This window comes from Neovison vison, chromosome 5 (genome assembly GCF_020171115.1).
Source record: "Neovison vison isolate M4711 chromosome 5, ASM_NN_V1, whole genome shotgun sequence".
NCBI lineage: Eukaryota > Metazoa > Chordata > Mammalia > Carnivora > Mustelidae > Neogale > Neogale vison.
This window is the reverse complement of record NC_058095.1, coordinates 70988478-71016246: the sequence shown is the minus strand read 5'-3', so window position 1 is coordinate 71016246 and position 27769 is coordinate 70988478. Positions and strand designations below refer to the sequence as shown.

The 27769-nt window shown below is 47.9% G+C and overlaps 2 protein-coding genes across 2 annotated transcripts in view; both read right to left on the bottom strand.

The window, feature by feature from the left end:
- The window catches only part of LOC122907395 (multidrug and toxin extrusion protein 2-like), a 67000-nt gene extending 62461 nt beyond the window's left edge, over positions 1 to 4539 (bottom strand). The window contains exons 1-2 of the mRNA XM_044250278.1: positions 4339 to 4539; positions 4088 to 4189 (exon numbers count right to left, since the gene is read on the bottom strand). Of these exons, the coding sequence (XP_044106213.1) occupies positions 4088 to 4189; positions 4339 to 4539 (303 nt within the window). The remainder of the gene's footprint in view (positions 1 to 4087; positions 4190 to 4338) is intronic.
- Positions 4540 to 5602: 1063 nt separating this feature from the next.
- Positions 5603 to 27769, bottom strand: part of LOC122907394 (multidrug and toxin extrusion protein 1-like) — a 36970-nt gene continuing 14803 nt past the window's right edge. Inside the window, exons 13-19 of the mRNA XM_044250276.1 lie at positions 23749 to 23857; positions 23550 to 23625; positions 20059 to 20128; positions 19448 to 19580; positions 10409 to 10503; positions 9634 to 9703; positions 5603 to 6856 (exon numbers count right to left, since the gene is read on the bottom strand). Coding sequence (XP_044106211.1) covers positions 6633 to 6856; positions 9634 to 9703; positions 10409 to 10503; positions 19448 to 19580; positions 20059 to 20128; positions 23550 to 23625; positions 23749 to 23857 — 777 coding nt within the window. The 3' untranslated portion in view covers positions 5603 to 6632. The remainder of the gene's footprint in view (positions 6857 to 9633; positions 9704 to 10408; positions 10504 to 19447; positions 19581 to 20058; positions 20129 to 23549; positions 23626 to 23748; positions 23858 to 27769) is intronic.

The following is a 27769-nucleotide window of genomic DNA, read 5'->3' as shown; positions in this document are numbered from 1 at the left end:
AAGAAGAGGAGTCGTTTTAAGAAATTCGGGACAGGGGCGCCTGGGTGGCTCAGTGGGTTAAGCCTCTGCCTTCTTCGGCTCAGATCATGATCCAGGGTCCTGGGATCGAGCCCTGAGTCGGGCTCTCTGCTAAGCAGGGAGCCTGCTTCTCCCTCTTCCTCTGCCTGCCTCTCTGCCTACTTGTGATCTCTCTCTCTGTCAAATAAGTAAATAAAATCTTTAAAAAAAAAAAACCAGAGGGGAGGGTCTAGGTACTCCCGGGGAAGATGGTCACTCGAGCTTCACACATTTTGAGAGTGTGAGGGGGTCCTGGCATACTCAAGCCAACAGATCCCGAGCTGGTTAGACATGGGAAGGGGCACGTTGGTCAGGGACGGAGACACAAATCTGAGAGGCATCAATAAAGAGGAGGAAGGAGGGGAAGAGACAGAGGTACACCTGTCAGAGGGTGGCAGGAGATCCGAGGAGAGTCAGCAGAGGAAGCAGAGAGGAGGCCAGGGGTGGCAGGGAGGCCTGGTTAGGGCGAGGCCCCCGGAGAAGGCAGAGCGGGATGTCACGGGCAACATTAGGGCACATGAAACAGAATAGTGGAGAAATACAGGCCACCTTGCAAAGGGCAGAAAAGGAAATAAAGACCTAAGACTTTCTGGCAAAGAACAGAAGCGGCTAGAGGCTGGACAGGGGGCTGGGCAGGCGGACAGGGGCTGGAGGTGGTTTTATAGAAAGGGAGAGACTTGGATACATTTATCCTATGCAGAGGGACCAAGTAAAGAGAAGAAATGGAAGAGGAAGGATGGTTCTGGAACACAGGTGGTCTTGAAGAGGGGAGTAATGGTGGTCTGGTGTTGATGGGCAGACGAGGGGGTGTCAGGCATGGACTGACCTGCCCACAAACCTGAGAGGGAGAAAAGATGGAGGGACCGCAGCATGGGAAGAGCCCACGAGGTCAAAGTGTGGGGAACTGATGGGACAAGGATAAAACGTTGCCAGCAGGAAAGTAAAGTTTTAAACATCTACCGGGGGTCTATGCTGTGGGACAAAATGTGTACTGTGTGAGTCCTGGAGTAGATCTGGGGGACCCTGGAAGCCAGTGAGATGGAGGGACACTAGGCCCACCCCACATCCAAGGAGATGAGCATCCAGGTGCTGGAGTGTTTGTTGAACACTGAAGAGACCCGGTACTGGCCAGTGGATATCCTTACAGGGAAAAGTAGAGGATGTTGTACCTGGACGTAATGTTCAGACATGGGTATTGCAAAAAGACAGTCTATTCGATAAAGGGTATTGGGAAAGCTGGACAGCCACAGGCCAAAGAATGGGACTTACACTATACACAAAAAAATAACTCCAAATGGATTAAGGGCCTGAAAGCAAGACCTGAAGCCATCAGAGTGCTCGATGAAAACATAGGCGGTAAGCTCTTTGACATTGGTCCTGGTAATGATTTTTTTGAGTTGATACCAAAAACAAAGGCAATAAAAGCAAAAGCAAGCCAGTGGGACTACACCACACTCAAAAGCCTCTACCCCGTAAAGGAAACCACCAACAAAGTGCAAAGCCAACCTACCGAATGGGAGAAAATATCTGCAAATCGTGTATCTGGTCAAGAGCTCATCTCCAAAGAGACGAAGAACTCATCCAGATCAACAGCAAAAGAACCCCAAACAACCTGATTAGAAACTGGGCAGAGGATCTGAATACAAATTTCTCCAAAGACATACGAAGGGTCAACGAATGCTAGAAAAGATGTTCAACATCACTCATCCTCAAGAAAATGCAAATTAAAATCACGAGGAACTAGCACAGCACACCTGTGAGAGTCTGGGACAGAAAATAACAAGTGTTGGAGAAGATGGGAAATCCTTGTGAACTATGGTAGGGGACGCCAACTGGTGCAGCCACCTGGGAAGACAGTAGGAAGGATCCTCGAAAACTTAAAAACAGAACTTCCATACGATCCCACAATCCCACTTCTGGGTTGTTTTCTTTTTTTTTTTTTAAGATTTTATTTACTTATTTGACAGACAGAGATCACAAGTAGGCAGAGAGACAGGCAGAGAGAAAGGAAGCAGGCTCCCCACCAAGCACGGAGCCCGATGCAGGGCTCAATCCCAGGACCCTGGGATCATGACCTGAGCCGAAAGCAGAGGCCTTAACCCACTGAGCCACCCAGGCGCCCCCCAATTCTGGGTATTTAACCAAAGAAAACATAAACACTAACTCAAAAAGATATCTGCTCCCCCCATGTTCACTTCTTATTCCTAAGCCAAGATAAGGAAACGACCCAAGTGTCCCCTGATGGATACACGAATAAAGAAAATGTGGTCCACACCCACGTGTGCGAGCTCTGATGCACAGTATAACTCAGCCATAAAAAAGAAGAAAATCTTGACTTTTGTCATAACATGGATGAACCCTGAGGGCATTATGCCAAGTGAAATAAGCCAGTCAAAGACAAGTGCTATAGAATCTCACTTATATGTGAAATCTTAACAAAAGAAAACTAAACACATAGATACAAAGGGCAGACTGGGGATTATGAGAGACTGGGGAGGTGGGCTGGGGGCCCAGAAGCTGGGTAAAGGCAGTCAAAGGGCATAAGGTTCCAGTGACAAAATATGTGAATGTGGGGATACAGTGTACAGCATAGTGGCTATAGTTAATAATATGTATTGCACGTTTGAAAGTTACTAAATCTTGGAAGATTTCATCACATGGAAAAAAGTCTTATGTTTAGTGACAGATATAACTAAACTTAGAATGGTGATTATTTCCTACTATATACACATAACGAACAAATACATTATACACCTGTATGTCGATTATTACAGCTCAGTAAAAAAAAATTAATTAAAATGTGTTTTTAAGAAAAGACACTGGGAAAGAAAAGTTTGGAAGCTGGAAGGTAGAACCCTCCCCCCGACTATGGGCCCCATGGAGAAACAGACAGAAAGTGTCCCTCCAAGTTCCCAGTAACAACCCAGTATTAATATCTGTTCACAGCCAACAGAATGACCAGGAGTTCAAGGTGTCTCAGGGGCCACAGTGACCTATGGGGGGAGGGGTCAAGTTCATCCTCTCCAGGGGACATAGTTAACAACCGGTCTATAAAGCTTCTCTGCTTTCTTGGCTCTTTCTAGAAGCCCCACGTAAACTTTGAAAGGAAGAGGAAATATCCCTTCACGTGAATTAGTTCACTCAATGACAGACCTGTAAATAAAACGACTCATTTCACACAGTGAGGTCATCCCAGCCATAAAGCCACAGAGAAACTTCGGTGGTCCCGCCCGCAGAGACCCACCTCCAGTGGGGGCGAAGGAGACATTTTCTAAGACTGGGAGATCCACCTTGCCGTCACCCCTTGGAAGGGTTCTTCACTTTCCCTGAAAGCCTGGATGAAAGGCAAGAGCGAGTCCCCTTTCCATTACATCACTAACAAAAACCCAGGGACAAAAGACCTCGAAGGAGGTGCCATTTCAACCCACAGCCCACGGGGAGCCACTATAGGACGAGTGTGAAATACTGCGCCCATTTCGAGCTGTGTAATTCGAACCAATGGCGGACAACCTACATTACCTCTAAGTTATTTGATTAGATTTTTTTTAAAGATTTTATTTATTTATTTGAGAGAGAGAGACAGTGAGAGAGAGCACGAGTGAGGAGAAGGTCAGAGAGCGAAGCAGACTCCCCATGGAGCTGGGAGCCTGATGCGGGACTCGATCCCGGGACTCCAGGATCACGCCCTGAGCCGAAGGCAGTCGTCCAACCAACTGAGCCACCCAGGCGTCCCTTGATTAGATTTTGTAACGGGGCGGGGGGGGGGGGGGGCGGGACGGGGGGGAAGCAGTTCTGTCGGTTTCCCCAGCACGATTTCTATCATTGCCACCAACTCCCTGCGATCCCTGGCGGGAGGGTTACCAATGCGCGCACGCGTGGACACGACCTTCTTTCAAACCTACGGACAAGGCGAATCCCAGGGTCAAGGTCCGACGGGGCAAGGGAAGACCTCCGCCGTCAGACAACGCCAGTTCCGAGGCTCCACCACGGGGTCGACCCCGAAGGACAGAGGCGAGGGACGGACACCTACCGACACCGCGAGCGTGACGGCGTCCAGCTCGACTCTGCCCAGATGCCCGCAGAAGATGGAGCTGACGACGCTAATGAGGAAGATCATCAGCTGCGCCAGGAACTGCAGAGGAAAAAGGAAGGGGAGCGCGAGAGTGACGCCAAGCCCGCGCGGGGGAGGCTCCGGGAGCGCCAGCAGCAGGCGCTGCGCTGCGCCCGGGCTGGGCCGCCGTCGGGGGTTGGGGGCGCGGGGCCGCCGGGCCGCGCACTCACCACGGGGCCCGCGAGAGCCACCAGCGCGGCCGCCTCGCGTCGCATGTCGGGCGGCAGAGCGCCCCGCAGGCCCCGCAGGCAGACGCGCCAGCCGGGGACGTCGGGCGGCTGGGCGCTTTCCCGGGGGGCGATGGCGGTGGCGACAGTCGTGGCGGCAACAGTAGCGGCAGCGACGGCGGTGGCGGCGGATGGGGGCTCCATGCTGGCGCGGGCAGTGGTGCGCGTAAGGCTGCGGTGGGCTGGGGGGGCCTGGCCCCGCCCCGCGCGCCCTGGGACCGTCCCACCTGCACACGCGGTCGGGGAGGGGGAGGGGGCGGGCCGTGCCCGGACACCAGAGACGCCCCCGCCAACCGTCGCGGTCCGCAGACCCCCGGGGGCTAGGAGCGAGGACCCTGAGGGGCAGCACACGGTGCGAGGAGCTGGAGGCCGCGTGGAGTGGGGGGCTGGGGACCTCGCGAGGACAAAGGAGACTGTGGGTCGTTACAGTGAAATCTGCGGAGGCGGGGGTTGGAGAGGGCGAATTCGTAATTCCACCCTGCGCTCCGCCGGAGCCCGCTGCTGCTCTTTCAGGTGACCCCCTCCCTCTGCCTCGGGTTACGAGTGTGTTCCAAGTATCCCTCCGGGGGTGCGCTCCTCACAGGCAGGTTGGAACCGGGAGATAAGCCTCCCCACCCCCCATCCCGGGGGCTCCTACCGAAGGGCAGACTCCGTGAGAAGTCCCTAGAAGGCTAGGGAGTAGGAGTGCGGGGACCAAATGAAGAGGGTGTGTATGAACTTGCTAATAAGGAGAGCGTGGAGAGGGGATGTTGCCGGGCCCAACCTTCAGGGCCGCCTTTATCTTGGTCCCCGCAAAGAAATGATCCTCTAGGAAGAAGCAAGCATTTTAGGTGGAGATACCTTAAGGTGGCGCTGGGTAGTTTTCACTCGTGGTAGCAAACTTCAGATCTGGTCCACTATCTGTTCTCCCAGGGCGAAGACCAGGCCTAGCTCTTTGTATCCATCCAAGCACCCAGTGTGCTGCGCTAAGGGGTGGGCCCCACCCCCGGAAGGCTGAGTCCTAAATTCTACGTGTCCACTGCTTAATCCAAGGCCACTATTGAGGTCTCATGCCCTGATTCCCCTGAGAGGAAATAGCAATGGCTTGGGCTGTTATAGCTCCAAAGACTTCCCTAACTATTCTCCAGGGCCCCAGGGGAAGGGAACATTCACTGAAACCTCACCCTTTTGAGACAGAACCGTACAAAACTTCCTGGATACACCATGCTTGCCACCAAAGCTGGGGTGCCTTTTTTTTTTTTCTTTTAATATTTTATTTGACAGAGAGCCCAAGTGGGGGAGTGGCTGACAGAGGGAATGAGAGAAGCAGGCTCCCTGCTTATTAGCTCGATGTGGATGTAAGGTTTGCTCTCAGGACCCTGGGATCACGACCTGAGCCAAAGGCAGATGCTTAACCAACTGAGCCACCCTGGTGCCCAGCTGGGGCAACTTCTTAAAGACAAAGATACAAACAGAAGATGAAAGGGGCCCGCCCAAGACCCAGCCTCCCCTCTCCTAGACCCCCCTCTTCATTTCTTCTTCCTTCCAATTTAACAATCCCCCCCACCCCCTTCTATCAACATGAGAAACCATCTGACTTCTTCCTTTGCCTGAATGAGCTCTTCAAACCCTGTATTAAATTTTTAAACAAATTTTAACAAGTTTAACAAATTTAAAACATTCAAAATTAAAACATTTTAAGACAGGAAGCTTGCTCATCAATGCCCTCTGACTCCTTTCTGCTTAATCTACATCTTCTCCCCTTCTGGTTTCTCAAGCGACACCACTGCTCACAGCTCTGGTGATCTAGATATTAACAAATGCCATTGGCCTGTTGCAGAATCACTGAAGGCACGTGGAAAGATATAGTGCAAAATATATTTTAAAATAACTCAAGACAGTAGGAAACCTGAAGCACTCAGTACAAGGGTTATAACTAAAGAAACATTCAGCATAACATGTAACCAGCAAAGCTGTACCTGAATGTAGTCAGTACACAGTGGTCCTTGGTTAAGACAATGGCACATGAATTGAATCATTGTCGCTCTGAACTTTCTGACATTGTCTTGGACAGGAACATAATTTGTACCTTAGTTCCTTTTCTTCATGAGAAAACGTAACTTGGAACTTGTAATTCTTCAAACCCATGAGCCCAGTTGAAACTAGCTTAACTAAAAACAAATTCCCATCTTGGGGCCTCTGAATTTTTTGTCAGCTCAGAATTATCACTTGTCCTGACTCTCTCTCTCTCTTGCCTATCACTCAACTTTGACATACACTCTCACTAAAATCCCTACGATCAAGACCAAAATGACCCCCAGGAGCAGAAGCCCCCGCCACAGCACCAAATGTTTCCCAGTCAAGTCAGTCGTGTCCCTTGGCTGGGCCTGAACATCTTCTTGGTGCCTGTGCTGGTCCAACCAGGTCTCGTGTTTTCTCCTCACATCTCTCACTGAAATTCCTCCATGGCTCCCGGGGCCCCCTGAAGGGAAAAAGAAACTTAGTTAGCAGTCCAAAAGGATTTTTTTTCCCCTAGGTATACAAGATGCCATATAGAGGAGCCTGGGTGGCTCAATGGGTTACGCCTCTGCTTTCGGCTCAGGTCATGATCTCAGGGTCCTGGGATCGCATCCCACATTGGGCTCCTTGCTCAGCAGGGAGCCTGCTTCCCCCTCTCCCTCTGCCTGCCTCTCTGCCTAATTGTGATCCCTCTCCATCAAATAAATAAATAAAATCTTAAAAAAAAAAAGGTGCCATATATACATGTTACTCATCAGAGGCAAGTTTATTCAGGAAGAAGTTGCTACCTTGGATACATAAAAGAAATTCCATTTCAGAGTCCCTCTCCACTCACTCACCCACAAACTCTGACTGGATCCGACTGTTGTTGGGTCTTCTAGGGAGCTCACCCCCCACCCCACAGGAACTAGAGAAATACGTGGCCTCTTGAAGTGAAGGTTCATAGGGGAAGTTTTCAGGGGGCCAACACTCATCTAATGAGCAGTCCAGTCCCGAAGGAGAACAAGGCCAACAGAGGAGAAAATAACCAAAGAAAGAATCCAAGGGCATCCCCAGAACTGAAGAGAGATGTGGATCGAGTCAGAAGGCCTACGAACATCCCCCAGGATAGTGACAGAAGTATGTCGTCTTCCCACACTCCCTGAGGGAAAAATAAAGGCAGTTAACCTAACAGAACAAGAATAAGATGGGCAGGGTGCCTGGGTGGTTCTGTGGGTTAAGCCTCTGCCTTAAGATCAGGTCATGATCCCAGGGTTCTGGGATCGAGCCCCGAGTCAGGCTCTCTGCTCAGTGGGGAGCCTGCTTCCTCCTCTCTCTCTGTGCCTGTCTCTCTGCCTACGTGTGATCTCTCTCTGTGTCGGATAAATAAATAAAATCTTAAAAAAAAAATTAAAATAAATTTAAAAATAAATAAATAAAAAAGAATAAGATGGGCATCAGACCTCTTAGTAAGCATAATGGGTATTAGTTGTGAGAGAAAGGAATTTCAGAGTAACACCAGCTCTCACTCTCACAGATGCTTTCTCCTGGTGGGGGTGGTGGGATTCTCCCTCTCCCTTGGCCCCTCCCCCCTCCTCATGCTCTCTCTCAAATAAATAATCTTTTTTAAAAAATGTGTTTTCTCCACATCAGGCATCGTTCTCAGCCCTTCACATGTACGAAGCTCACTTGCCTCTCAAGACAGCAGCGTGAGGTACTAGGAAGTATTGGTACTCTGCTTTTATAAATGGCAGACAGGAGAAAACTTGGATCAGCCATCCTCTGAAGACAGTTACAAAAGCTGGACAAGATAAGTGAAAAGTATCATCTTGAAGGTGTCAAGAATGCTTACCAAGGTAATGAAAAGTCGTCAGGGCAAGATCTAGGGGAAGCTGGAGACCCAGAGTTGGGAGCCAGCCTTTGGAGACTCTTTGGACCTGAGAGTTCTCCATCGGGATGGACCAATGCTTTCGGGAGTTCAGTCCCTACCCAGGTAAACCCCTCTGACTTCAGGTTGGATCTCAAGGGCTGCATCCAAGACTTAAGGACGGACCAGAAGCCAACCAGCCCTCACCCAAGTTGCTGCCAAGTCAGCTGGATGGGCTAGGAGTCTGGGTTGTTTCAACCGCCCTGCGCTGCTGTTAACCCTAAGAATTTGACACAACCAAAGGAAAATCCTCTCTGAAGACCGAAATCGTCGTTGGCCTCCAATTACTTCTACCCACAGTGTTCAAATACAAGATCAGGAATCAGGCACATAGGGGACCACACGAGATGAATGAAAACTAGTGGGAGCTATAATTCACCAGCCAATGAGTTCAAAGGGGTTCGGTTAGAAAGCAGCAAGGAACAAGTCTGAGCCCATGACTCACTGCCCGAGGAACTGGGAATGGGGGGCGGGGCGTTACTAATGGGACAGAAGGAAAACGATACCTACAGTTGCACCCTGCTCCCCAGAAACAATAGTTAAAAACAATAATCTGGGGGGGCACCTGGGTGGCTCAGTGGGTTAAAGCCTCTGCCTTCGGCTCAGGTCATGATCCCAGGATCCTGGGATCGAGCCCCGCATAGGGCTCTCTGCTCAGTGGGGAGTCTGCTTCCTCCTCTCTCTCTGCCTGCTTCTCTGCCTACTTGTAATCTCTGTCTGTCAAATAAATAAATAAAATCTTTAAAAAGAAAACAATAATCTGGGGGTTCCTGGGTGGCTCAGTGGGTTGGACCTCTGCCTTCAGCTTGGGTCATGATCTCAGGGTCCTGGGATTGAGTCCCTCATCAGGCTCTCCGCTCAGCAGGGAGGCTGCTTCTCCCTCTCCCTCTGCCTGCCTCTCTGCCTACTTGTTCTCTCTGTCAAATAAATAAATCTTTAAAAAAATCAATAATCTGTTTAAAGCCCACCTATGTGTTGGCCTGAGGAATGGGGGAACCCCACGAACATAAACTTACTCATGTCAGTCTCCAAGATAAGGGTCCCAACGCAGGATCAAGCATTAGAAATGCCTGACAGATGCTTACATCCAAGACATGGATGACCAGAAGCCTCGAACCATCTAGAGCAGTGTATTAATATCCGGAATGCAAAGCAAACAAACTTCCAAGTCTGTTGACCTCACATTGGTGTGACTTTATCATTTGTTTCTGAAACTTTACTGACCGAGTTCAGGGGGCACTCACGGCAACCAATCTGTTTGTGTCCCACTGACAGCCCCTTCCAGGATCACCCAGAGAGGGACCTGTTTCCAGAGCCGAGGCAGTTTTCCATACCTGGGTCCTGGCAGGCAGCTGCAGGCTCATCCTGGACCATGTTCAGTCTCAAATTGGCATGGATCTGAGCCTAGAAGATGAAACTCCAAGTAAATTCACAAGGCTTTATTTACCATACTGTTAGGAAATTGACTTGACCACTCGGCTTAGGAAAAACCAAGCCATTTTCTTTAACTGACATGAGATTGGAGCTTCTCTACAAGTACGTAATCATCTTTCTGAATGATTGACATGGGGTCTCTGGGTGGGGGAAGGACGGATGGAAAAGCATAACATCAAGGGGAAAGCAGGGCCTGAGATCATAGAATCCGTTCCTTTCCCTTCCCTTTATCTCTTAACCTAGCATCTATTTTCAGACCCACACTGACCCTAGCAAGTTGGAGAGAGAGATATACGCAGGTATCCTCGTGAAATGTTTTGGGATCATAAAAAACAGTATCAGGATGAATTTGCTGGCATCCCACTGTCCCGTCAGTTCCAGATCTTGTCCTGAAATTGGTTTTCTGGGCACAAGGCTGGTAGCTTACTATAGGACACAAGGAAGAACAGAACCCCTATTTTTTAATTCACTGACTAAAACAAAGGGGAATGGATAAACGGATAAGATCCAGGGTCATCTGGCCCTTTGCATCCGAATTAAATGCAGCTAAAACGATAGAGTAGCATTGGTGATAAAGGGGGAAAGGCCCTTCCAAAATGAGAGAGAGAGAGTGCCTGAGCTGATTTTGTTTTCTAGGACAGGAATTTTTACCCGGCCAGCAACGAGCACAGTTACCTCTTCACAAGCTTTTTTCCAATTTAGCCAAGCAATAAAGCCGAGAAAACACAGAGATTGTGTGATGGAACAAATGATGATCCCCAACCACAGACCTACAAGTGAAAATATGTAATAGAGGTTAATTCAGTGGAAAACCAGGCATCCCTGGGGAGTAAGCTGGTCCCCTGTCACTTCTGAGAATCCGCTTTCATGACCCCGGGGTGGAACCCACCGTGAGCCACAGACCTTGCACGTGCTCCCTCCTTTGGTTCCCAGAAGGTTCTGGGAGGCCCAGGGCAAGTCACTGCCCAGGCCTTCTGGATCTCAGAACTGACATTCAGAGCCTTTTTTGGTCTTTGGGAGCCTAACTATTAAGAGGAAGCACTAGTTTAAGAAGCAGAGGTTCCCAGGACAAACTATTCCCTACTTCTAAGAGCATGGTATTTCCAAACTGCTATGTTCTATTTTCCTCAGCTAACATGTTCAAAATGCAAAAGACAGTATCTGCCTTGTACATTCCCTCCTTTGGCGCTTCCTACAGGCCCTCATTGGCTCTGGGCACAGACTTCCAGAGCTCCCAGGACAGGGTTGTCCGCAGAGAGAGAGGACCACACCAAAGGAGAGGCTGAGTGGAAATGTAAAATGGGAAGGGCCACATGGATCCCAAGATCCCATCACACTCCACCTAGAAAACCCACACCGGACACAGAGGGAAGCCCCAAGCAAGGAGGGTTTCTTTGGTCAACAGTGAGAAAGTGAATATACCAAGGGGCAAGTGGTCAGACCATAGGCAAAAACAGAACATTGATCCATAGCCTACAGCAACCCATCGCTCTGCCTGCCTCTGGGTCTCTGCCAAAGAATAAATGGCCTTTGCTTTTCGCATCGGGTTGGTTTTTATTTCCACAGCCCATTATGGAGGCCCCGCAAGACCTGGCCTATGCTACCAAACATCATGGACACCAGCGTTCAGCCAGATGTGGGACCCGCAGAGGCCCCTTGTGCCTTTCTGCACATGGCGCGTGCAGTCCAAGGGAACGTGGTAAATTGAGGCTAGGTCCACAACCCAGTCTCTATCGTGACTGCCTTGGCTGTATCTTCATTGGTTTGGTGCCTGGGTACCGTTGCTTCCCATGTGTTTGACATCCTTGATGGAACTGGGGTTCCTTTTCATCCCTTTTGCTGTGCTCTGTGCTCTTTTTGTGGTACTGGGTCAAGTGTTGTCACAGAAGGAGAATTAGAGGCCAGGGCATGGCCCGTTACATGTGCCCATCTCCTAGACCTGTGAGTTTGTGGTTCTCACACAATGGGCACCCATTTGGACCATTTCTTGCTACAGGTTACCCCAAGAACCAGACAAGGTTCTCCTGTTGCAGTTTCGGGTCCTGAGAACTTGGCTTTGATCCAGAGAGCATTCTTCTCTGCTTTTCCGCCCACCCGTGCCACCTGCCGTTCTGGAGTCTGAGAAAGTGCTGATGTGTCCCCACTGCCGCCCTTTCATCTCCTTACATCCGTGAGAAAGTGAAAACTGAAATCGGAGCCCTCATATGAAAACAGAACCTGATATGAAAAATAGCCCTTTTGCCAAACGACAACACCTGGCAGAACATTTGGAAAGGACTTTGGGACAAAAATGAGACGAGACCCAAAGTAAACGAGGAGCCCCACAGAGAGACAGCTGGGGAGCCTAACCCCTACCCTCCCCACCCCCCAGCCAGCCACCTACTACAAGAACACTGGTAGACACCACAAAGAGAAGGATGCTAAGAAAGATAAACCAAGACAAGGCAGAGTCTCTCATTTCAGATCAGTGAGAGTCCTCAAGGAAGCCAAAAGCACTCATTAGACCCTCCAGGGGAATAAACTGTAAATATAGGCAGTCATTCTCTTCAACGCCCGGTGGACACCTGCTACCCTTGCCCACCTTCAGCCTCAGCCTCCATGTACCACACAGGTGGCTGGTATTCCAAATACGCCACAGGTTTTCCCAATCTCCCAGTGTTGAACTGGGACCCTTGAACCCTTGACTAAGAAACACGCCTTCCTGCGCTGTGATTACCAGCCCTGTGGAATGTCACAGGCAGAGACTGACTTTGCAGACAGAATTATGGTATCAAAGGCACAGCAGAGGGAACTAGGTCTAGAGTTCCCAGATGACTCTTTTTTTTTTTTTAAAGATTTTATTTATTTATTTGACAAAGAGAGCTCACAAGTAGAGAGGCAGGCGGGGGGCGGGGGGACAGGCTCCCCGCTGAGCAGAGCCCAATGTGGGGCTTGATCCCAGGACCCTGGGATCACGACCCAAGCCGAAAGCAGAGGCTTTAACCTACTGAGCCACCCAGGCGCCCCATCAGATGACTCTTTTATTCATAATCAAGTAGGGGCTGCTCCAGATAGATCTCGCCTTCTCTATCGTGTTGGATGGTGGGTTCCAGACAAGGAACTTGACCCTGTAACCTGATACTCCACGGCCTTGATATCCTACTGACAGAACCAAGTAATTGCAGCAAGATGCATAAAAGTTCAGATCGCTCCTACCAAATGCTCCCTAACCTTCCTCAGCATCCCTTCAAGGCTAACAAAGGGAATCAAACCCAGAGCTGAAAGTCTTAGCCAGAGGTCTTCTCATTCCCCAGACGGGCCCTTGTAGCTGCCACAAAAAAAAAAAAAAAAAAAAAAAAAATTGGGCACCTGGTTGGCTCTGTTGGTTAAGCGACTGCCTTCGGCTCAGGTCATGATTTCAGGGTCTTGGGATCTAGTCCCACATCGGGCTCTCTGCTCAGCAGGGAGCATGCTTCCCTCTCTCCTCTCTGCCTGCCGCTCTGCCAACTTGTGACCTCTCTGTCAAATAAATAGATAAACAAAATCTAAAAAAAAAAAAAAAATCAAATGAATGAGGCTATTGATTTACGCAAGACTCAGGGTCATCAACAAAATTGTGATCCCTCACTTGCGACTAATACTTAACCCAATACCGTCCTGACATCAATTCTGCCTGAAGCCACTTGCTACAACAAGGCGGGTCTTTGGTCTGCCTTGTGCAGCTGCCTCTACACCGGGACAGCCAACAACTCTTTGCTTTCGCTGCAGAGGACAACAGTGGGTCTGAAAGTTAGGCCCCCTCCTATTTTTCTCAGCGTCTCCATCAAGAACCGTAAACATCTAAATTTCCCTTGTGATTCCGATCTCCTACATTTAGCATCAGAGCTCCTGCCTTGTGCAGAAAATGAGGAAGCCCGTCTTACAAATCCTGTTCTCTGGTTCGTAGCCTTGGCACAAAAGGGACCTCGTTTCAAAAGCAAAGTCACGATTTTGCCAGAACACAGCTCATTTAGGGTCTGACCTCAGTCTGGGATTTCTAGGCTTAGCTGGATATTGTAGACAACGGGTGTCAAATTTCCTTGAGATCGCAATCCGTCTTTATAAACTGACGAAGTCGATAGGGATAGACCCTCTGCTCAGGAGGCCCCAGGTTTCTGGAATCTAACGAAGACTCCTCAACCACCTCCTTCAAGCCAAGGCATCCCTAACTACCCAAAACCCCATTTTGTCGGTTTGCTCCTGAGCCATCTGGATAAGCCCTTGGGGTTTTAACTCAACCTCTCAGGTTCAGGCAACAGGATCTCTATGCATCAAAAACTTCTGATGACCGAGTTCTAGGCTACCCCCCAAATCCCACCCCAGATCCCACTGCTGGGAACACACAGCATTCTTCAGCCAGTGGATTAGTCGCTTGGAAGATTCTGTTGCTGCGTATCCCCTCCTCTCCCACTACTGTTCACCCCAACAGCCTGAGAGTCCTGTCACTCTCCAAAACTCCCAGAAGGGGAGCCTGGTGGCTGTCATCCCTGTGCCAGGGAACTCTCTGTACCTCACTCAGCTTTATCCGAGAGCCCTCTTGATGACTCTGACCTAATGTTATTCGCTGGTGAGTCGTACCTTTGCTCGGGAGCTGGAGGTTATTGGCCAGGCTGTGCTAGCCCTAGTGTGAGCTCTCCTTTCTTTGGACCACAGTCCTCCCCCTGCAATCAGCCCAGACAACCGACCCCGTTGTGCTTCCTAAAGCCTCCATAGACCAGAGAGGGAACATCCGTGCAGGCAGCAGATTCACACCTTTGGAAAAGCAGCCGCTGGTTTGGGGGTGCTTGGGAAACAGAACGGGTTGCTCTCTTGTGCTGGAACCCCCATCACAGATGGACAGCAAATTAAGGAACTTTTTTTTTTTAGATTTATTTATATGAGAGAGAGAAACATGAGCAGGAGGGACAGAGGGAGAGGGAGAGAGAAGCCCAAGTGAGCTCCACATTGAGTGCAGAGCCAGACGTGGGGCTCGATCTCACAACCCTGAGAACAGGAACCAAGACCAAGAGTTGGGAGCTTAAGCAACTGTACCACTGAGGCACCCCGACAAGCTTTTAAATACACTCCTATTACCCAGACGGGAGGCTGTTCTAAAGCCGTGGCCCCGGTCAGACAAGAAAATGTGGGCGCTGTAGGAAAGGTTCCCATATCATTGATGCCAAAAAGCGACTTTAACCAGGTTCTGGTCCTATCTAAGGCCTCAGAAGATCAGTCTCCGGAGGGTTCAAAGAGGCCATCATAAAACATCAACATTACGAGATGCCTGGGTAGATCAGTCGGTTAGATGTCTGCCATCGGCTCAGGTCATGATCCTGGGGTCCTGGAATCGAGTCCCACATCGGGCTCCCTGATCAGCACAGAGCCTGCTTCTCTCTCTTCAACTTCCCCGGTGTTTGTGTTCCCTCTCTTGCTATCTCTGTCACAAATAAATAAATAAAATCTTAAATAAGTTTAGTAATAAAACTTATTTTATTACTAAAACGGTGTCTCATTCTAGGATAAACTGAAGCATGTCCTTGCTGAAAAGCTCCAACCTCACCATCACTAAAAAGATGCTTGATTTTTTGTTTCCAACCTGAGACATTACAAGTTTTTTATCAAGTGATTGAGACACACCCACTACGGGAACCATATAAAGAAACTCTGTAAGATATTGCCCCCACTCAAAAACGATCCTGTCCTCCTCACCCACCATGGGTGGGAAAAGTCCTGGAAAACGAGAAAAGACTAATGTCCTCCTTGAACTGAAATTAGCAAAACTTTGAGCAACACTTGAGCTCCCTTAGCCAAAGGTACTCCCTACAGTCTTTGCACACCATATACAACAGACAGTCACCACTCTCAGGGACACATCATCTGCCCCTATGAATTCAGAACTGGAAGGCCTATGTCTAGGGATTTCAGCCAACACCAGACTGACCAGACTGACCAGACTGACTGGCTACATGCCAAATCTCACCAGGGTCCTACTGCCGACACTTAAGCCTGCCTTTCCCACATCTTCCTAAATAACTTCTTCATCATCTTTAGCCAGGAGATTTCATCTACTGGAAGAGACAGTAGAGGGAAACTGCTCCTGAACCTTGTTGGAAGGGACCCTATCAGGGCTTGTGAGTCTGGCTGCCTATATTTTCTCCCAAGTCTGGAATGTTTCTGTGCAGCCATTCTCCTAGGGGATGACCACCATGATGGACACCATCAAGGGGCTCGAGAAGATCTTGCAATACAGTGGACCGTGAGATGACTTTATAATCCTAAGTGGTAAAGATCTGGCTCTCCAGCCTTCCCTGAATTCCCTGAGTTTCTAGTTTTCCTTGAAAAGAGACTGAGGCACTGAATACACAGATAATGGCCACACCATGTATCAGAGAACTATGACCCCCCCCCAACCTGTAGCAACATACCCAGGAAACCCCCCATCTACGATAAGCATCCCAAAAGTGAGCCTGCTACCCATCAGACTCACGGGAGGCCAGACTTCAATCTGGAATTAATCTCTAGGATTACTGCACCAAGCTCAACAATAACTTCCATAACTGCTGACCCCAAATGGCCAGGATGCCATCAGTAACTGACAGCTTCTTCCATTTCTGTCCCTGCTTCCAGCTTAGGGCCAAGCAGAGAAAACCAAAGCTGCACCCCGCCTGATCAGCCACACAGGACCCCCCACTTCGGTTAGCCCACCTCTTTCCCAGGCCACCGGCATCCATCAGGGTCCACCTGACACTTTCCTGTTCACCATGAAGCTCTCCCACTCCTCAGCCTGCCTTGAGGTCTCTGCCAAAACTCTAGTGATGGTGGTCAAGTCCCCTGCTGGTGCAAACTCAGAATAAACAGCTTTTGCTTTTCCCATTTGGCTGGTCTCGGTTTATCTCCACAGCCTTCCAGATCTCAATAAGGGCGAGGTGACTAGACAGGGTTTACAGGTTCCGGTGGCCAGATTTGGTGCATAGTTTACAGATCTGCTCCTTGATACCAGCAGTCACACCCATGTCACATGTTTCAGGAGTGATCAGCCCAATATTTAGAAGAGTAAAGTTGATAGCCACCTGCCATTCCTATAATGGACTAATAAAAGCAAATACAGGGGCACCTGGGTGGCTCAGTGGGTTAAAGCCTCTGCCTTCAGCTCAGGTCATGGTCCCAGGATCCTGGGATCAAGCCCCGCATTCGGGCTCTCTGCTCGGCAGGGAGCCTGCTTCCCCCTCTCTCTCTGCCTGCCTCTCTGCCTACTTGTGATCTCTGTCAAATAAAGAAACAAAATCTAAAAAAATATATATATATATATGCATATACATATATGCTTTCTCTTTTAAATCCAGTGTTCCCGATCCATAAAAACTACCAGCTTACTCTAATCACCCTAAACAGAAAATAACCAGATATCTCTACCTAATTTGAAAGTGATGGGTTACATTTCCAGGAAATTCATTATATACCATTTAAAAGATTGATTGGGAAAAAAAATAAAAAATAAAAAAATAAAAGATTGATTGGATTCAAGATAGGAATCCCAAAATAAGGTGCATGTCAGAATCCCCCAGGAATGTATGTATTTGAAAAGCCTCCCCAGGGGATCAAGATGGGGACTTCCTGATTTGTGGGAGCTGCCCGTGAGGATATTAAGGGTAACTGGTGTGATGCTCGCCATTGCATATCCTACCAATGGTGACACAGTATTTGAAATCTGAGTTAGTTTTATACTTTTTTTTATTTTCTGGAAGAGGCGAGTGGCAGGGACTAACTACAGTCTCCTCACAGAGCGCTCACCTGCCCAGAGCTCCCAACATTTCTTAAATTGAGATATAACAATTAGTTTCAAGCATGTGACATCATGATTCAATATTCGTATATATCACAGAACGATCACTATAAATCTCAGTACCTTTCCCCACACATAGTTAGAAAGTTCTTTTTCTGAGGATGAGAACTTTTGAGACCTCCCTCTGTAACCTTCAAACGTGCAATACAGTATTACTAACTATAGCTACCATGCTACACATTCCAGCAACAAACTTTGTAACTGGAATTTTCTAACACAGCACTTCCCTTAAGTGAGTCTTCACTCCCTTGACTCTGCACATACTAGGTAGGCTTTTGTCAAATGAGCAAGTGGGCCTCGTCCAGCACTGGGAACACGGGTAGATCTGTGTTTTTATTTCTCTTAAATTTATTTTCTTATTTTTGTTTTGTGAGATCCGTACTTTTAAGAAGATTTTTCCAATATTGCCCTTAGCTTTGCCACCAGCAAATCCAAAATATGAGTAATGCCAGAAACTCAGCTAAGTCATTGCATTGGCAACTCCAATCTTGGAACATCTCTCCTATTTTTTATCAAAATATTATTGACCTTGAGAACAACGGGCAGTGTAATGGGATGGGGAGGTCACTCGAGATATCAGGATGACTTCTCACCACTCGGGGCCTGCCAAGTACGGATAGGTAAATAAGTCTCTCACTATTTCACCCAAAGATAATGTGCCCGGGTTTTAACAGAATCTTCTATAAACTGCCAATGTATTCCAAATTATTATTTTAGAAATCAAAGCTGAGCAGTTTTCTGTTTCCCTACACTTTTAAAGGTCAGCTCTGGTCATTCCAGACCCTGTGGACTAAGTTCTTTCCTCCCCAGGTGGTAAGGTGATTAGAGTCCCCTGCTTTCTGTGATGTTCACACACATCCCACCCATGCCCTTCGGGGGGGGGGGTGCCTGGAAGACACACGGCTTAAGGCAGGAGATGGAAGGTGCAGAATGGCCATGAAGGTGACCTCCAGAGCACAGATTCAGGTCCCGCATGGGCTAAGCCACAGCGGGAATGATCTAGAACGTATACACCCACCATACCATGTATGTTGTCAGGAGTTCTATTAAGAATCACAACAGGGGGGACGCCTGGGTGGCTCAGTTGGTTGGACGACTGCCTTCGGCTCAGGGCGTGATCCTGGAGTCCCGGGATCGAGTCCCACATCGGGCTCCCAGCTCCATGGGGAGTCTGCTTCGGTCTCTGACCATCTCCTCGCTCATGCTCTCTCTCACTGTCTCTCTCTCTCAAATAAATAAAAAAAAAAAAAAAGAAGAAGAATCACAACAGGGGGGCACCTGGGTGGCTCAGTGCGTTAAGCCGTTGCCTTCGGCTCAGGTCATGATCCCAGGATCCTGGGATCGAGTCCCGCATCGGGCTCTCTGCTCAGCAGGGAGCCTGCTTCCCTCTCTCTCTCTCTCTCTGCCTGCCTCTCCGTCTACTTGTGATTTCTCTCTGTCAAATAAATAAATAAAATCTTTAAAAAAAATTAAAAAAAAAAATCACAGCAGAGCTGATCCCTGGCTTCTCCTGCCTCACACCACACAACTCCAATAGGGCCAATTTAATGGCTTCAGCTCACCCCCAGGGTCCCACCATAAAAGGACTCTCACCAAAGGATAGGTCTGGGGCCACCAAAGGAACACTTCTGAATGCTTTTTCAGCCCTCCTGCTGTCACCAGCTTGGAAGAAGTGAGAAGTTGATGACACAGGACAGGGAGAGGAGGCAGAAAGGTCACCCGGCTCCACTCAAGTATGTCAGTGTGGAAAAGGGCCCAGCAGGGTAGGAGGGGCATGAACTTCCAAAGCCAAGTCTCCCCAAAAAGCTACAGTTCCAGAGGATATTTCCGGGGCCTGTGAGTAAGAGACCCACCTGCCCGTGGTGAAGGCTTACCAACCACTCCCATTCTGGCTGCAAACATCAGCGAAATCCCGATGGGGAGACCAATCAAATAATACCCAATGGTGTTGACAATGGCCCCAGCTTTCTGGTTACCGCTCCCCCGAAGAATGCCTCCACCTGTGCACTGTAGGCAGAAACCATCCATCGGTGAGAACGTTCCCCAAAGTCTTCAGAAAGACTAGCCATCCCCGAGCACGCCCCGTCCCCAAAAGACTCAGACTTAAAAATCCATCATCATGGACCAGTTTGTCAAGTGAATACCCTAAAAATATTCAGTATCACCTACCTGCCCCCTCACCCCAGCCGCTCTTTTCTGCTTAAATTTACCACCAACAGAAGGAACATTTAGATCATAAAGTTGCTTAAAGGGGGTATCGCAGGACGTGGATGGCTTAGTCGGGTAAGCGTCTGCCTTTGGCTCAGGGCATGATCCCAGGGTCCTGGGATTGAGCCCTTCATTGAGCTCTCTGCTCAGTGGGGGGTCTGCTTCTCTCGCTCTCTTTCTCTCTGCACTACCCACCCCCCACCAGTGAGCTTGCTCTCTCAAATATAAATAAGTAAAATCTTTTAAAAAAATAAAGGGAATATTGAAGAATACTTACAGCCAGAGCTTCAAATAGATGGGAAACAGCAGAGATCGGAATCACCTTAGCCACTAGAGCAATGATTTCTCTGTTAGGAAAAGAAAGCACGTGGTGATCGAAGGAGACAGACACATGGGAAAAACCAGACTACTTGATTCAGGTGAGAGCACTTGGCTTCCGCATACAACTGAACTGGCTTGTGCATTCCAGTCAACACCCAATTTGGGACAATCCTTCTGTTTCTTGACCCACAGCGGAAACCAACCCAAGTCGATGCATTGCATGACTTGTAGAAGAAATATCTAGTCCAGTCAGCCAAGCCAGACAGTTCAATAATTTGGTACTCCACTGCCCCCACAAAGAAATAAAATTTGGTTTATAGTGCCATCCTTCTTTTAACATGATTCCATGTATATCTCTCCATGTGTCTGGAGAAACCACATGGAGTGGTTAAGTTTCTCCATGTGGAACCAAGGTAGGCAAATTATAAAGGCTATGGGTACAGTTTACGGAATTATCCACAGTTCCTAGAAATCGTCCCTAACCTCTACAGCTGGAGACTTTAATTTTAATGCCCACAATTAAGGAGAAACTAGAAAATGTTGCCCCTGACCCAGGGAGGCAAAAAAAAAATCTGTAATACTTTCAAGTGATTAACAAATAAGACTAGAATATTGTCTAGCAATAAATATTTGTTGAATGAATTAAACAAACAAACAAGAAATCCAGCACAGACCATGACAATTGCTGCCCTCCCCCTCCAAAAAAAGGACAGAAACACAGTTCTTTCCTTCAAATTGAGTTTTATTTTCTGAATATGCAACAGTTAAGAGGAATCAAACAATATGAAAAGGATATCGAGAAAAATCTTACTTCCGCTCTGTTCCCAGCCCACCCATTACCACCACCTCCCCCAAGATGAGGCAACAGTCCTTGGTACTGTCCTTGTTTGTCCCTGTCCAGATACAAATGCACACTCTTATCTTCCCCTTCTAGCCTCCGTCATTTCGTGTTCTAGCATTCTCTACACGGTGTTCCCCAACTTGATTTATCTACCTGATAGATTATATTCACTTCCACAGTCTACCAAATGTATTATCTTTTATGTGCTGCTGAATGTGGTCCACAATATATTTTTCTGGATTATAAGACAGAAGTTAATAAGTGAGATTTTGTCTGTAACTTTCTTTTTCTCTTGTACAAACTCTGTCAGATTTTGGTACTGATATTCTCTTTTTACTTAGTCCTAAACAGAGTGTGGAAATTTTCCTTTTTCTGGTCTCTGAAACAGTTCGACAGCTTGGAGTTACATTTTGAAGGTTCTATAAAATTCTCCTTTGGAACATCCAGGGATTAGCGCTTTTTTGAGATTTTTCAAATAAACTTTTCTTATTTCTTCTAAGGAAATCGGTCCAGTTAGCCCTTCTATGTTTTCCAAGGTATGTTTTGGTAACTAATTTTCCTAGAACGTTATTTATTCCTTCAGATTTTTTTTAATTTACTTGCAAAAGTCATGCACACTAGTCTCTCATGGTTTAAAAAAATTATAGTTCTTTTAGTAATTTCCTCCTTTCTTACTTTGAATCGAGCTCTCTCCCTTTTTCCTCTTTGATTAGGTTAAATGTCCATATTGTTGTTAAAAGTCTATGTCACCGATGCGGCCAGTTCCCGCTGATCCCCGCCAGCTCGTAAGTAATTTGATTTTCTGAGTTTTCTCTGTCTCGTAATATCATCAAGGCTATGGTTTGTGGGCCTTTTGTTTTCCATGCTTTTGCCTGCCCTGCATGGCTTCCAGAAGTGGACAGACTCAGGATCCAAGGTCTGCCCTGTGCCTACTGAAACCATCAGCACAGATACACATCTGAGGATGTTAATTCTGATTCCCTTGTAAGATCATGAGAATGATTTCTGGTTGCCTTTCCATTCACTCTCAAGTGAGGCACACTTAAACACTGTATTTCCCCACAGCGAAATGGCTGAGGCTGAAAGAGGACAACCCAAGACCAGAAGGCAAAAGACAGGGGCGCCTGGATGGCTCAATTAAGAGTCCGATTCTTGGTTTCGGCTCCGGTCATGATCTCAGAGTTGTGAGGTCGAGCTCCGTGTTGGGACTCCGTGCTGAGCGTGAAGTCTTTTTGAGAGTCTCACTCCCTCTCCCTCTGCCCCTCCCGCTCATTCTCTCTCTCTCTCTCAAATAAATAAATATATCTTAAAATTAAAAAAAAAAAAAAAGTCAACAGACAAATACCCAAAGAATGAACTGGGAACAGCAGTCCTGTCCACCGGCTGCTTTTTAAATCCATGAAGGAAAAGTCAATTTTGCATTTTGTAATTGCTGATGAAAGAATCCCAAATCAGGGGTTCCTGAGGGGCTCAGTAAGTTAAGCATCTGCCTTTGGCTCAAGTCATGATCCTAGGGTTCTGGGATCAAACCCTGCATTGGGCTCCCTGCTCAGCTGGGAGCCTGCTTCTCCCTTACCCTCCACCCGCCACAGCCCACCCCTCCTGCACTCGTGATCTCTCTCATTCTCTCTCTCAAATATATAAATAAAATGTTAAAAAAAATCCTAAATCAGAGTTATCCTTCCCATATATCCATGTAGTCAAAACACACCACAACCAACCCAACAGAACCCAAGAACCACAGAGCCAATCCATTCCTTGCAAGAATTCTCAGTGATTAGTCTGATAATGTGACGTTTTTTGTGATGATTTATTTAGGGGGATTTTAACTTCAATTTGAACTGATGAGTATATGACCCAACTCGTCCAGACCAGGCACTTGGGCAGATTCTGAGATATCAAAATGATGCATGTCCCTGGGAATAGAATATTTAACTGGGAATGTAATCGATGGGACCCAAAAGGAGTTTCCTTCCTTAAAATACATGCATATTCTGGGGCGCCTGAATGGCTCAGTCTGTTAAGCATCTGCCTTCACCTCAGGTCATAATCTCAGGTCCTGAGATCAAGCCCCGCATCGGGCTCCCTGCTCAGCAACGTGTCTGCTTCTCCCTCTCCCTCTCCCTGTGTGATCTCTCTCTCTCTCAAATAAATAAATAAAATCTTTAAAATACACGCATATCAGGGCACCTGAGTGGCTCTGTGGGTTAAGCCTCTGCCGTCAGCCCAGGTCACGATCTCAGGGTCCTGGGATAGAGCCCCATGTCAGGCTCTCTGCTCAGCAGGGAGCCTGCTTCCCCCCCTCTCGCTGCCTACCTCTCTGCCTACTTGTGATCTCTCTGTGTCAAATAAATAAATAAAATCTTTAAAAATAAATAAATAAAACAAAATACATGCATATCCCAAACACCAGCAGCATCTATCAGCAGATTCTGGATGATAAATTAGCTCCCAGAGCGGACCCATTCTTCCCAGGTAAACGGCAGCGGGTTTCTGATCTTGCAAATGGCTCAGGGACCCTCTGCGAGGCAGCTCTCCCAGGAAGGCATCTACCCAGCCATTTTTTTACTGCAGATTTCACATTTCAAGAAAACCTCCACACTCACCGGTCGGTAGTGAAAATATACCCCACGAGATCCTTACAGCTTAACATCAGGACACAGAAGGTTACAGCAAAGAGTCCTGGAGGTAAAAATGGCAGAGAGACAGCGCAGTGAGAAGGGAAGGCTGTCGGGAACCGGGCAGCTGGGCTTCCCGTGCAAAGACCTGTGTTCAGGTGAGTCACTGAAGGGAGACTCTAAGCACCTGTGACCAGCAGGGAGACAGCTGATGACTTCTTGGCTTGCTGGATGTTTCCCGCGCCCAGCGCGTTCCCCACCCGGACGCTGGCAGCCACACTGAAGCCTGAAGGTATCTGAAATACAAAAGGAAAAATACAGTAATGACAAGGAAAAGAGCAAGCAAGGAGCAGAGAGTCAGCCCTGCCTCCGGAGTCCATTCTGAGCCCAACTGTGAACCTTCTCCAGGACAGAGGTGTCACTTACGGAGCTTTTAAAGTATGCAATGGAGGCTTATGTTCCTCCTTCCTCATGTGGGAGGGGGGACCACCAGGAGCCCAAGCTAAGTCTGAGAGACCAACAACGGATCAAGTTTAGAAGATAGGGGCAACTGGGTGGCTCAGTGGGCTAAGCGCCTGCCTTCCGCTCAGGTCATGGTCCCAGAGTCCTGGCATCGAGACCCACATGGGGCTCACTGCTCAGCAGGGAGTCTGCTCCTACCCCCGCTGGTGCTCTATCTCGCTCACTCTCTCTAATAAATAAATAAAGTCTTAAAAAAAAAAAGTTTAGAAAGCAGAATCTTAAACAGGTGCCCTTCCACCTTCCCCCAAATCTTGGGTGAAAAGGAACTTAAGAAAACAGAAAGACGCATACCAAGCTGAGAGCAGGCTACCCTTTTGGGGGGGGGTGTCGGGGAAGGATGGGATTAAGAGTGGTGTTAAAGCAGACCCAGGAAGGCCAGGATGCCACAGTGGTTAGGAATGGGTATTTCTTTTTTTTTTTTTTTTAAGATTTTATTTATTTATTTGACAGACAGAGATCACAAGTAGGCGGAGAGGCAAGCAGAGAGAGAGAAGGAAGCAGACTCCCTGCTGAGCAGAGAGCCCGATGTGGGGCTCGATCCCAGGACCCTGGGATCATGACCCAAGCCGAAGGCAGAGGCTTTAACCCACTGAGCCACCCAGGAGCCCCAAGGAACAGCTACTTCTGAAGCCACGCTGCCTGGGTTCAAGTCCTGATGCAGACATTTATCTGCTGGGCGACCCCGAGTGAGTTATTCATCCTCTCTTGCCCTCAGTTGTTTGCTGTGAATGGGATCCTGTAACAGAGCCTAGCTTGTAGGGTTACTGTGGGGATGGGAGGAGTCCATATATGCTAGCTGCTTAAGACAAGGCCTCACGTGCAGTAGCTCTTCAATAAAAATTAGTCATTACTAGTACCTACAAATTTACCCCTGCTGAAAGCAGGATTAGGTTAAAAAAAAAAAAAAAGTCATCAACCATTAGAACATGAATTTTGCCTCCTGCACAGACTGACCGAGGGGTAGGATGGCAGAAATCTCAGAGTGAGGAACACAGGAGACCTGCGAGACTGAGTACGCACCAGAAACTCACTAGTGGGAGCGGACACACAGCTCTCTCACTGATCATGTATTAACTACCAAGGGAAAGAGCAGACAATACATTAACCACGAAATGAGTTAGTATCACCACCCATCGTGGAACAAATCCAGGTCACCGGACAGAACATGCAAGAAGCACACAGCGATACTTCTGTTGTATTCCTGCCAAAAATGCAGACTCAGAAACCATTCACAAGGAAGTGTCCCCTCAAGGCATTGAGGGAAAGTCTGTATAAAGTGCCTCTGTTCTTCAAAAGGTCAAGGTCGAGAAAGACAAAGGAAGGCTGGGGATCTGCTCTAGATTAAAGAAGATTAAGGAAGCCTAACACTTTAGGGGCACCTGGGGGGCTCAGTCAGTTGAGCTCCGACTCTTGGTTTTGGGTGAGATCACAGTCTCAGGGTCGTCATCTTGGGTCATGGGATAGAGCATTGGGCTCTACGCTCAGCGAGGAGTCTGAAACATTCTCTCCCTCTGTATCTACCTCCCCACTTTCACTTGTCTTTGCGCGCACATCTGCACACTCTCAAATAAATACTTTTTTTTTTTTTTAAAGAGGGAGCAACTGGGTGACTCAGTGGGTTAAGCATCTGCCTTCGGCTCAGGTCATGATCCCAGGAAGCTGGGATCAAATCCCACATCAGGCTCACTGCTCAGCAGGGAGTCTGCTTCTCCCTCTTCCCCTCTCCTCCCCGATCATACGCTTTTTCTCAAGTTCATTCATTTTTTTTTAGAAAAGCATAACACTTTAGTTCCAGAAGAAAAGTAGTTTTAAAGGACATTATCAGAACAATGGGTGGTATTGGAATACTGGTTGCGGAGGTGATGGGTAGATACATAGATTGATCAATAAAGTGAGGAAACAGGCCAAAATGTAAACAGCTGGGGAACAGGAGTAAAGGATACAAAATCTTGTTTCGATTAGAGAAATACAAGTGTAAATTCTTGTAAGCTTTGGAAAGCATATGGCAATATATGCAAAAGACATAAAACTGTAATTAAGTTTCACTTTTAGGAATTTATTTTAAGGTAAGATATAAAGATACTTTGTCCTAAAACATGGAATATTTAATTTTGTAGTAAGAGATGGGTTTAAAAATTATACATGTAAGGAGACACCGGTATGCATTTTGATTTGGATATACTTACAGAACTTACTAAAATTTAAAAATATATATAAAATATCAAGAGTTGAAGTGGTGAATACAGGTTTAGAAATTCCGCCAAACAGAATAAAAGCAAAAACAAAAATCAGAGTTCCTTGGGAGATTGAGTCTTTAAAAAGATACGGGGGCATCTGGGTGGCATAGTCAGTTAGGCATCCGACTCTTGGTTTCAGCTCAGGTCTGATCTCAAGGTCGTAAGATCAAGCCCCGCATCCTGCTCTGTGCTCAGCGGGGAGTCTGCTTAAGAGTGTCTCTTCCTCTCCCTCTGCCCCCCCCTCAAGTGTGTGCATGCGCGCACGTGCGCTCTCTCTCTCTCAAACAGATACATCTTTTTTTAAAAAAGTAAATACATATTTTACATAATTCTTAAACATAACCAGACCCAAGGTGGGGCGGGGGGTGGGGATGCTAAGCATTAGTGTGCTGTCTCCAGTCCCTTCCACATTATAATTCTCCCTTTCTAAGGGCACTGGGCTAGAGAAGAAAGCCCTTCAGAATTTCTAGTTGCTGTTTTCAATTTTAAAACAAAATCTTTTTTAAAACAAAGTCAAAGAAAAGCCTCTAATAACTGGGATTCGTCTCTAGCACATGAAGATATTTCCTTTCCAAGACTGAGTAATAGTCCATTGTACAGACAGACCACAGTGTGCTTCTCTGTCCATCTCTCTTTTTTTTTTAAAGATTTTATTTATTTATTTGTCAGAGAGAGAGGGAGAGAGAGCGAGCACAGGCAGACAGAGAGGCAGGCAGAGGCAGAGGGAGAAGCAGGTTCCCTGCCGAGCAAGGAGCCCGATGTGGGACTCGATCCCAGGACGCTGGGATCATGACCTGAGCCGAAGGCAGCTGCTTAACCAATTGAGCCACCCAGGCGTCCCCATCTCTTTTTTTTTTTTTTTAAGATTTTATTTACTTATTTGACAGATAGAGATCACAAGTAGGCAGAGAGGCAGGCAGAAAGAGAGGGGGAAGCAGGCTCCCCGCAGAGCAGAAAGCCCGATGCGGGGCTCGATCCCAGGACCCTGGGATCACGACCCGAGCTGAAGGCAGAGGCTTTAACCCACTGAGCCACCCAGGCGCCCCTCTCTGTCCATCTCTTGATGGACACTTGGGTTGGTGCCACCTTTTGGCTATTGTGAACAATGCTGCTGGGGGCTTTGGCGTGGCTTATCTGTTGGAGACCCTGCTTTCATGTCTTTAGGGTCTAACCCATGAGGGGTTTGAAACCTCAGACCCAGGCAGCAGGGGAGCTCGGGGACCCACAGGAGCTAGTCTCTTCTTGCCACACACCTAGCACCATCGTCCTTCAGGCCCCCACCTGTACCCCACCCTGGGCATTTGAATAGTGACAAATGGAAAACATTCATCATGTTTGGCAAGTGTGGTAATAAAGGACATGCCTGACCAGCCCTGAGCATCTCATTCTTCCCAGCTTTCCATAGCTCCCAGGGAAGACCCCATCGTTCCAAATGGACCCTCCCAGGCT